The sequence below is a fragment of the Parasteatoda tepidariorum genome, chromosome 3, assembly GCF_982258835.1.
Source record: "Parasteatoda tepidariorum strain Cologne lab strain chromosome 3, Ptep-v5.0, whole genome shotgun sequence".
NCBI classification, from domain to species: Eukaryota; Metazoa; Arthropoda; class Arachnida; order Araneae; family Theridiidae; genus Parasteatoda; species Parasteatoda tepidariorum.
Window position 1 is genome coordinate 46,984,277 of NC_141757.1, and position 11,806 is coordinate 46,996,082.

Below are 11,806 nucleotides of genomic sequence, written 5' to 3' on the forward strand. Positions count from 1 at the left end.
GATTTTGTCATTCAATTGCTTAGTTTAAAATTCCTTATTCGAAAAGTATTAGACTATTAGTAAAATAAATATTGAACAGGGGTAGCAGCAAATTTTTTTAAAATTTTAGGGTAATTTTAGGAACTTTTTTCAAAAAATTTTAGGTAAATTTTAGGGGTAATATATGATTTTGCTAGGATAAAAACAGATCACACGGTAGTTTATTACATAACAGAAGATTATTATAATTCATCCACACATATCATAAATAATTGCAAGCCATAAAATAAAGCTCTGAAATTTATTAAGTCAAGAATGAAATCTCTAAAGTGTAAAAATGAAATTTCAACTTTACATATTACCTATCAGAAATTAAGTGCATAATTCAGGAACAGGCAGGCAAAAGTGAGAATAAATCAAGAGAAAAAATAAATTAACACCAACTTGGATTTTTATTTAATTTTTACCTTCTTAATCAAAACTTTATTATTACCTTACTTTATTAAGAAAATCAGCAATTTATATTAGATGTTAGAGAAAAACAAATTAATCATGATCATTTTTCTAAAATATTCTTGATATGATTTGTGAGATTCTTTTACTGCCCTCAATAGTGTTGTGGTGATCTTCAACACTCCTCTATAATTTCGAATGGTATCTTTGATTAGTCTAAGCGACATAATAGTATACTCATGGTGACTCACATTAAGCATTGCTTTATTTATCGAAAAACCTCTCTCAGGATCAGAATTCCCATGTGGCAAAATTAAAACAGTTTTAATTAACGTAGTTAAATTCTTATATTTCAGATTATTGCTTTTTTATTTATATTTAGCCTATAACTCTAATTTTTTAGGAACACCAACAAAATTTTAGCAGATTTTTAGGAATTTTAGGGTTTGCACATACTTTTAGGAATTTTATGAATTTTAGGGGGAATGCGACCCCTGATTGAAAAATAATAAAAAGATATAAAAAAAATTACTTTTCACTTTCTTTAACTATCCTTTATAAAATCTTTCGATTCGCTTAAGTAAATCCTGAGATATTGGAAAATATACAAAAAGTGATAAATATTAAAGAACTAAGTTTTCGGTAACTCTCCTGCCTATATTATTAAATATATACTATAACCTAAAATACCTGTTATTTTAAATAAATATCTTGTAAGGAAAAACTCCTATTATATAGGGTTTTTTTTTCCTTTTGCTCATTTAAAGTAAATTTTTTAAAAGTAATTTTGTATTTAATTATTTTTTTATTTTTAATATTAAGGAACCAAACTTTCGGCTGTTCTCCTGCCTATTCTATTGGGACTATATTTTCCATATTGTTGCATGTTTTGAAGTTTAAAAATCCAAAAGCCAGTTCTAGTTAGATTTTCTTAAGAGAAAGCTTTCTTATCTCAATATTCTCTATTATTTGCATTAAATTTTTATTCATTGAATTGGTGCATTTTCTTACATTACAAGTCATCATTTTTTTTTTAAATAAGTGTTTTAGTTATAAAAAAAATTACACAGTGCACCTATTTGATTTACAAACTAGATTTTGATCACAGGGACAAAACAGAGTGTAAACACCTTCTAGTTCACGTTGCCCATTTGGGTAATATAGAGTTAAATCTTCTGGTTCTGCTCCTCGAAGACAAGTATTTCCGACTCTTCCATTTGGCTTACATTCAGGAATGGAGTAACGTGTCCTACCTGAAAATAATAGACATCTTTTAGCTTTTAAACAAAATCTCTCTTTATAATATTAATGAAATAGGAGGAAATGGATTAAACTTGTTTAGTTAGGGCAAAATATTCAATTTAGCTTGGTATGATTTTTCACAGTCAATCCAAGTTATGTTATTGTAAACTAAATAGCTTTTTATTCTGAGCATAGCTCAAAAAGCGCGTTTAGGAAAATGGAAACAGCTCAAATTGCGTGTTTAACACGTTCATTGCCAGCCAAGTGCAGGTGGTTATACTCTATCTTAAAGACTGGTAATCTATAAAGATAAAATCAAAGTTAAAGTTTTTTTTTATTTTAGCTGCTATTTAAGTTTTTTCTTTAATAAATACTGCGTTATTGTCATCAGAAAACACCATATTTTCTACAAAAATAGTTGGATAATATCTTGGATTATGCATCTTGTTATTACTTAAAATGTCTTATTGACACAAACTATCGGGAAAAATTTCGTCACGTGATATTGCATGATGACAAAAGTGAAGGAAATGGGCGCAGCTCAAAATGCAAGCTTACGAAAATGGACATAGCTCAAAATGCATGTTTTAGAAAATGGACACAGCTCAAAAAGCATGTTTAAGAAAATGGTCTCAACTCAAAAAGCATGTATAAGAAATGGATGCTTCAAAAAAAAAAATGTGCCTTTCAATTCAAGTGTTATACTCAAACTTAATAACTGAATAAGAAATTTCACGCTAACTTTTTCTTTACTTTTTTTTTAACTAAGCATAATCATTACGGACTAAGTTCCAGGACTTTGGGATTGGAATGTTGAGTATATTAAAGGTATTACTTTGCAACTGATCTCTTCGTATTCAGAATACTAAACGATAAAATGGTTTTTAGAAATCAATATTAAAAATTTATAAGAACCGTGACAACCTTGTAAGAACTTTTAATTTGCATAGTCTTTTCTAAAAAGATTAATTTTAAAGAAATTTACTAAGTTCTGTAGGCAAATGGTTATGCCATTACGAATTTATTTGAATCTATTAGTTTATTTTTTAAAAAAATTTCCATACGAGAATTTTGAAGAAAAAATATATATGTATATTTTCATTTTCTTAAATATTCATTTTCAAGCCTTTTTTTTTTTAAATACGCATTTTGAGCTGCTGTATCTAGAATAAAAAGCTCACGAAATGTTATCACTGTAATATAAATAAAGTAGAAGGAGGTTTGAAAAGTTTTATTTTGAATTTTATTATAAATGTTACTTACTAATGTACAGTGTGCACAATGAAAAACGAACCACACTGAATAACTTTTTATCTAATGATCGGATCTTTGTGTTCTAGACTTCCATCTTAATGGCTCGAGGGGTGACCTCGAATATGCTAATTATTTAATGCAGACCATATTTTAAGTTACGAAATCAGACACGAAAAAGTACTTTTCCTGAATAAACATACCTTTTTTTCGACGGATTCTTATTTTTGACCCCCTAAGTATAGATGTTAGCTGAAATCTGGGAAATATGGTCCCCATAATTTGGTCAGAGGAGCGGTACAAAGTTTCGACCCCCCTGATGTCAATTTTATTTTTTACGTATTTCGCCATATCTCGAGAACTTTTTACACAACAATAAAATCGTTTATCCAAAATAACATCTATGCAAAAAATAAATTTTAGTAAATATTTATTATTTTATCAAGACGAAAAAAATTTTTAATTGTAAGGATATACAATTTTTCAAATCATTTTAAAGTATTTAATTTTACATGGCAAAATAAAAATTTGAGTAAAATCGGTTGAATAGTTTCCGATAAACTTTAATTTAATTTAATTAATCCAATAAATTTTAATAATCGGTTGAATAGTTCCGATAACTTTGAGGGTCCAAACTTTGGACCAATCTCCTGACCAAACTTTGGGGACCATATTTCCCAGATTGCGGCTACCCCCTATATTTTGGGGGTCAGAGATCCGAATCCCTTGAAAGAAAGATATGTTTATTTAGAAAAAGTACTTTTTTGTGTCTGATTTCGTAACTTAAATTATGGTCTACCCTAATTAATTAGCATATTTGAAGTCATCCCCTCAAGCCATTAAAATGGAATCCTAGAACGTGAAAATCTGATCATTAGATCAAAAATTTTTCAGGGTGGTCCTTTTTTTTTGGTGCACTATACAGATATTGTTTTTCAGAAGAAAAAAATTTTCCTTAAAATCAAATGAAATAATTTAGACTTTTATCAATAATATAGTATGCTCAATACTATGATACAAAAAATGGTTATTTTTATTCAATTTCTCTCTAAGTTGAATGGTTTGGTATTAGCTGTAAAATCAAATATTAGCTACTTGTTTTCAGTCATTTCTCTGTTTCCCTGTGACTATATGTCATATAAAATGAGATTTAATTGAAAATTTAGCTTTTGTAGATTTTGAACTTTTTTTTCCGAGATAAAATTTTTTTTTTTTTTTTAAGTTCATTCACTTATCTTAGAATTAGAATTATTATTTATTTTTTTTAATTAATTCAGTTCAATCACTTCGTTAAAATAACTCTTATAAGTGGTACATTGGCCCGATGAGTAAAACACAATGTAATTTCTATAAAATAACTAGATGCTAAAAACAAGGTAATTTCTTTCTCTGATCTAACATTTTAAAACTCTCCTTTTTTAAATGGCCATTTAAACTTTTCATAAAGGCAGTATCATTTTCAAAAAACTCATATTTGTGACTAATAATAATTTGAAAAGTTTTATCACTTAATATTTGTCTTTTCTTTTTTTTTTTTTGCAAACTTAAATTTCATAAAAATTGCGAAAAAGAATTATCCCAAGTTGCTCCAGTTTACGGTATGAAACGTATTCGCGTTCAGCAATCACAGAACAAGACCCTGGGAGATCTCCCTTGTTAAGGACACGTAGAAATATTGCATTAAACCCAAATAAAGTTGGTAGAAAAGTGCAAAAAAGATAAAATTAGATGATTATTTTCAAGGAATTAGAATTCTAAGAAGAGTTCAGGGAATAATGACTTAAAGTTGTTTTGACAATATTGTTTTAAATAAACCATAAAAAGTAAAGAACTTAAATGCGAAGTTATTATAATATAATGAATTATTTGCAACTTTTAATAAAATCTATGGAATACTTACCTACTACGCAACATTCATTCGGACCACAATCTCTCTTACTGGAGCATTCTCTTGGTGTATTACAGATGCAAACCTAGTATATGGTAGTTGTTAGAATTCAACATTTTCATGGTTTCTGTTTAAACATATGATAGCTTGAAAAACAAGTTATACTTAAATAAAAGAGATGGCTTAAAATGCGAATTGCAAATATAAAATTATGCAAATGGATAATTTTAAACTGAATTTAATTTTAGTATTTATGTCTTAGTCGGGATGTCCAAGTCAGAGGCTGAACTAGATAACTTTAACTAATAGATTCTCTATCATTCAATCAATTTCCGTTTGCACTATTCCTATAGGACGATTCGTATTCCTATCTTAATAGAAATGTATTCCTATTGGTTGCATCTGCGACTAATTGATCATTGATGGGTTTCCAGTGAACAGGTAAGGGAAATGACGTAAGCTCAGATATCTCTATGCCATAAGTAATAATATGTTTAAGAAATGCAGTTTTAATGAGCGCAAATATGAGAGTTGTTGTTGTAATTACATCGCACAAGAGCTGCCCAATGGGCTATTGGCAACGGTCTGGGAAACATCACTGAGGATGATTTGAAGACATGCCGTCACAATTTTGATCCTCTGCAGAGGGGATGGCACCCCCGCTTCGATAGCCCGACGACCTGCACGTAAAGTCCAGCACTTTACGGTAGAACAGTTTAACGAGGACCAATACCGCACACCTTCCGTCCCTGCACAGACTGATCCAAGTGGTCACCCACCCGCACACTGACCGCAGCCAGTGATACTTGACTTCGGTGATCTGCTGGGAACCGTGTCTTAACGATCAGTCCACTGCGGGACTATATATTATTAGGATCTCAAGAATACGTATATAAAAATCTACTTATAAACAGTCTTAATCCAGTATAACAAAAGCTTTTAAAATACATATTTTATTAATTTATTGTGTCACAATTAAGTTTACTGCTTTAAGCAGATGTAATTTAACGATTTGAGGCAATAGTGATAAATTGCACTTTTTCCAAAGATGCCATTTTTATATCGAAGTGTTCTTGTGTATTGTCTCCGAAGATGTACGTCACAAATATCGGGGATTTGCACTAAATAAAAGCTAACACCGAAACATCTCATTATAATGAGGTATACCTTTGAAAATCTTTGAGTTTTAACCAAAAAGCATTAAAAAAAATGTACCTTATCATTATACTGCTCCTAGAATTTTACTGATAAAGTAAATTTAAAAATATTTACGCATAAATTTAATTACATGCCGCAGTTTTTTATAGCCAAAATCATTCTTTAAACTTAAATTATTATTTTTTTAATTATAAATGTATCTGTACAGTACCGCTTGAGACGCTCTGATTTGAGACAGTGATTGGAGATTGTCCCATTTCAGGTGGTAGGTCTTGAGACCCATAATAACCAAATACCATCATCCACGACCTGAACAATTTTCGTTTACCGCCTCAACTGGGAACGGCTGAATCGTGAGGTCGCCGATGTCTCAACCGAAATTAAACAGCATTATTTGTTGAAAAGGGATCATAATTCTTTATTTAAATATCCCTATTTTTAAATTATTTTCATTAGCTTCACAAATACAGTTTTTACGCAAAAATTATTTTTAAAAATTTTGAGTTTTGTGTAATTTTGTTGATAATATCTTCACATTTGGAGATTTTCACAAGTTGATTATTCCCTACATTTGCAAGCAGTATGAAATGTTTAAATGATTAAAAATGTAAAAAAAAATTTAAAAAAAGAACACTTAGGCGAAGAAGCAAACTTTGAAATTATTACAATTTTATTTGTAAAAATAAATAATTATTTTTAGTATTTTATTTGAAGTGTTGAGGACTTGTTTTAATAAATCCCATTTAGATTTTATTTAAACCCATTCAATCTTTATCGAACTGTTACAGCATTTCTTGAAATTAAAGAAAAGCTATATCGTTGTAAGTAAAACTATAACTTACCTGAAATAATAAAGACGCAACAATACTCAGAGTAAAATGCCTCATGTTTCCCATCTAAAGAATTTTGCCTGAAAAAAATTTATATAAATCTCTTATTTAATTTTTTTCATAAATTAATTAAAATTCGTTTAAGCTGTTAAAAAGATTTGTAGACACTAACTTTTTCATACAAATATTTATTTTTCTATATTTGAATTCATAGATTGTATCTGTGTATTATTTATAAAAAAATGAAATGAATTTACAATTTTGTGTCTTATCATTCTTTTTAAATGAAATATTCCCATGCAATCAACGTAAGCGACAAAAAATTTAAAGTTCAGCTTTTTATATATTTTTTATCTTTATGTATAATAAGCTACATATTGCATATTTTGTTTTCCTAAAATAAATTTTGTTTTATCAGTCATTTTAAATTCTATTTTAGCGTTCATAGCATTAGCAATCGAAAGAAAATTGTTACTAAATCACTTTCCTCAAAATATCGTAAAGCACTTACATGTTTATTATTATTAATATTGCTCGATACATTAAGAGAAGGTTAAATTTTAAGAAGATAATGATGAATCACGTGGGCTTGTGTCTCAAATGTTAGTCAGGGGATGAACCAAAAATTAACCCACTTGCCTCGAAATAACCCGGTTGTTATTTCAGTTCCTTGTAAATTTATATCATTATCACTATAATTTATAAATTAAAATGAATTTTTTTTTATTGAAAATAAAAATATAAAATAACCCCAAAAAGATAGAGAAAAAGAACTCTTTATGACTCTCTACAAAAATATTCAAAGTTGGAATATTTTATTATTAAAATGAGAACAATCTCAACAAATTGTTATATATGTATATAATTGACTTTTTAAAATCTGTTTTTAAGAATTGCTGAAACATTAATCTTAACTGAAATGCTTCAATTTAGATATAACTTTTATATTATTATGTTTTTTTATTTCAAAGTTCATCTTGTTTCAGTTGTAAAAAAGCAAAAACTCAGAATAAAGTTGGTATTAAAAAAAAATCAGAAATTTAACATAAAAGCAACGAACGTACAAGTTTGCAAAATAATTATTAAAAAAAGGAATTATTTTTAAAATTCAAAAGTGTACTTACTTCTGATTATTCAAATTGAATTTTTCACGGATGCGTTGTTGTGAAATATTTTCTAAATTTTTTGACAGCTTCTTATACAAAATGTCAAAATAACTCCACAGAACAAGTTTGACACAAAAATGATTTCTTGCGATTTTTAGTTTAAATAGTTTGATATGTTTTAGTATTAACCATAATTGCATTTACCTTTGAAATTTTGATCGTGAATAGCAATGTCAGAATATTCAAACTAAAGTACAAAATTCATAAGGAAAGGTTGAAATAATTTCAACTAATTATTGGTAATAGTTGTGTTGCAATAACGTATTTAGAACTGTCTAGTTGCTCACACTACATGATGACTTGATGAGTAATCAAGATTTGAGTAAATGAGCTTTTTACGATAAGGTTTTATTTCACTTAATAAGTACCTTGCTATCAAATTTTAAGAAACATGATTATTACATGCACAAATAAGATAGTGATAAAAGTGGTTTTCCCGGTATTTGTTTAAAGAGAACATTCTAAATTGTATTCAGACATTTCCGGCTGAACAAAGGCAAAGAATTTTTCAGTTTTCTCAAAAACTAAAAGAATTTAAAACAATATATTTGCTTGCTTTTTTTTTTTTTTTTTTTTTAATTTGCAGGTTTTGTAAATTTAGTTCTTTTAATTTGTAAACGCTTTATTAAATCAAATGAGGATTATTTTAACGCCAGAGTTATAAATGAAGCTAAAAGAGAAAGAAAAGAAAAAAAAAATTAATGTAAGTAATGCTAACGATATTTTAAGTTACAAATTCAGACACAAAAAAGTACCACTTAAATTTTTCTTCGACTTCATTTTTTTTTTTTTTTTTTTTTTTTTTTTTTTTAATTACTTCCAATTCTGAAGGAATTGAGGTTTGTTACACTTAAAGTAATGCGATGATTTTAAACTATATATATAATTTTGCAGTCAGCAATTTATCAGGGCTTCAGAACAGAAAAAAAACTTAAATATTTTAAAAGTTAAAAAACTTTTTTTAAAAATTGACTATTTGAGGAAATTTTTCTACCAAGATGAAAATTAACAAAATCACTGCCTTATTTTCAGTTTTTGCAAATTTTTATAAGCCCAGGTAATGCAGCATTGGAGTAAGTTTTTAAAAATTAAAAAATTAGACCACAAACCCTTTTCATTTTCACAAAATTGAGACTTTTCTCCATAATGTCATTTGCGCCATTTTCAAAATAATCCTTGACGGTGCTGGTCTTAGGCTAAACTTAACCTAACAATCATGAGTAACAGTTGAAAACTCACAGCAGTTATTAAAATAGCATATTATTCGCACAAAAAAAAGCATCATTTCTTATTACGACGGAGCCTTCGGAAAACAGCCTTAAACTGTTCAACAGTAAAATGCTCGATTTCCAGCTCAGCGCAGGTACTTTAAAGCCTGAATTTATATGCCGTGACGCAAAAAAATTTCTATTAAAAAAGGGAATTACTTTTTTTAACTAAATCAATATTTTCTTCCTTTAGCTACCACTTGAATTTTGAAAATAATAAAAAACATTTGCTTGGTGTAAAAACAGTTCTTTTTGAAATCAGAAGAATTCTCGCACTTCCCGTAACATATATGTCAGGCTAGGTCAAAATGGGTTAAGGCTAACAAGGTAGGATGGGGATCCCTCCCCTTTGAAGAAGATCTCAATTTTGGTGTCATGGCATGTCTTCAGATCATCCTATAGTATCTTTTCTGACGTCGTTATCAATAACACTTTGAGCTGTTCTAGAGCGACATAAATAAAATACCACTATACATATAAAATATGTGTTTGAGTGTTTCAGATACAGAAATTTATTTTGCATAGGAGATTTATAGCACGAATGTGTGCAAATGGTGACCAGATTGGTTGCATCTGCACCTAAAAATTAATTTTCGAATTTTTTACTAGTTTTTTAACTAATGAATTGTTTGTTGATTTTTTTCCCCGGAATTTATGCTATATTTCTGCACATCTATGTCCATTGCACTCGAACTTCATATTCCGAAGTTTCATTTTGCCATCTTGAAATTTACACTTTTTTCTTAGAGATAAACACAACAGTTGTTGTTGTTGTTAATTTACGTCGCACTAGAGCTGCACAATGGGCTATTGGCGACGGTCTGGGAAACATCCCGGAGGATGATCCGAAGACAAGCCATCACAATTTTGATCCTCTGCGGAGGGGATGGCACCCCCGCTTCGGTAGCCCGACGACCTGCGCGCGAAATCGAGCACTTTACGGTAGCACAGTTTAACGAGGACCAATACCGCACACCCTCGGTCCCTACGCAGGCTGATCCAAGTGGTCACCCAACCGCACACTGACCGTAGCCAGTGATGCTTGACTTCGGTGATCTGCTGGGAACCGTGTCTTAACGATCAGTCCACTGCGGGACATAAACACAACAGATAATTAATTAAGATATTTTTAATTATCGATAATAAAATACATTTTATACATTTTTTAATGAGCAGCATCGCGACGAGTTAATGTCCGGTTTTTATTCTGGTTTTCACCAGGGCTAAAGAGTGAATAGAACGCGGCTAGGTCACTCCTTTGAAGAGACTCATCCCGCTCCGAGCTTCTGATTTCAGTCAGTGACATCACGGTGGCGCAGCCTCTACTTCTTGCTTTAAAAATAAATAGTTTCGCATGTAACTACCATTCTTTTCTGAAACTTATTTCAATGCATTCATTGTTTTCCATGTTTTTTATTTTTTTATTTCGAAGTGATTTTCTTCGTAATCTACCTTCGCAATCGTATTTACCAGCCATCGCTGGGATTTGAACCTGGTTCACACCATTGGAAGGCGAAAGCTCTATCCCCCCGAGTAATCGCGGCTCACGCATTCATATTAAAAACGATTCAGTATTTACTGTAAGACAATTTTTTAACGTTTTTGCTCAAGGTTATAACCTTGAGCGAAAACAGTATACTGTTTTCGAAATATCGTAACACGCTCAGTTTTCCATCTTTGTGATGTAATTGCGCCAAATCGCTAAAGGGTTCTGATATCGCATGATGATTTCATATTACACACCCGGGTTCAAATCACAGCGATGGCTGATTGACCAGCCAGGTGGATAAGAATTCAGCACTCGGCTTGCACCTACCACAGTGCTGACGTAAAAAATACCCTCAGTGGTAGAAGGATAATGGGTTAAAGCAACACCTCCTAGAAAAGAGTAGGCCTCTGCACGGGTTACCATAAATATCCTTTAGTAGTCCAAATGTAATGACATATTTCGTATTTTCAAACACTGCGCAGCTTAGTACCCCGAACGTAATGACATCTTTCTTATTTTTCATCAACTGCGCAGTTAACTTCGTCACATCGGACTACTAAATTGATCCGTGCTGAGGCCTTCCTTATTCTAGGAGGTGTTGGTTAAAGTCCCCTTGCAGTCTAACTAACCGTATGAGGTTTTCCTCTCCATGTACCGCAAATGCGGATTAGTTCGATCAAAAATTCCTCCAAGAAGGTAAATTGCCCTCCAATACTTGTCTTCTGGATTGATTTTAGAATTACAAGGCTGCGGAGTGGAACATTGGTAGTCTAAAACTCAAAATTGAGTTCGCTGTTCATCGACAGTTACAATGAAATGTATCGGGTCCTAAAATTGAGTCAGTAGGTAATAACCGGGTAATGAAAATATAGCCGGGTTTCCGACGTATCCCTTATTTCTACCACTCCCGCTTTACACTGATAACAGTAAAATGTTGTAGATTAAAGGGCAAATTTGTAGAAGGCAGCAAAGGGCCCCAACAGAGAACCGCGAAGAGACGAGTTCGTGTAGGTGAGCCAAAGTGGACGTCTGGAGGCTCAGACTTCATTTTACAAAAGATATTTGACGAAAAAAAGGAATTT

At 30.7% G+C, this 11,806-nt stretch overlaps 1 protein-coding gene across 3 annotated transcripts; it reads right to left on the reverse strand.

The window, feature by feature from the left end:
* Positions 1-1,398: 1,398 nt before the first annotated feature.
* LOC107447005 (astakine) lies at positions 1,399-8,379 on the reverse strand. Of its 3 annotated transcripts, none has more exons than XM_043038962.3 (4): positions 7,926-8,379; positions 6,814-6,881; positions 4,826-4,898; positions 1,399-1,685 (listed from the first exon to the last, which is right to left on the reverse strand). In XM_043038962.3, exons 2-4 carry the CDS (start codon positions 6,865-6,867, stop codon positions 1,495-1,497), a joined length of 318 nt encoding a protein of 105 aa, XP_042894896.2. In that variant the 5' UTR covers positions 6,868-6,881; positions 7,926-8,379; the 3' UTR covers positions 1,399-1,494. The 3 variants fall into 3 exon arrangements, with proteins under 3 accessions (XP_042894896.2, XP_087015390.1, XP_087015389.1); XM_087159264.1 differs by having other exon boundaries at positions 1,399-1,681; positions 4,822-4,898; positions 7,926-8,281; XM_087159263.1 differs by lacking the exons at positions 4,826-4,898; positions 6,814-6,881; positions 7,926-8,379 and adding an exon at positions 3,129-3,370.
* Positions 8,380-11,806: the final 3,427 nt, after the last annotated feature.

Bases quoted from the DNA above. Each gene is read 5' to 3' on its own strand.
- LOC107447005 (XM_087159263.1), bottom strand. From the start codon at position 3,276: ATGGCGAAATACGTAAAAAATAAAATTGACATCAGGGGGGTCGAAACT. The intron at 1,686-3,128 runs GTATGTTTATTC...TATTATTTTCAG, and splicing joins AAGAATCCGTCGAAAAAAAG to GTAGGACACGTTACTCCATT.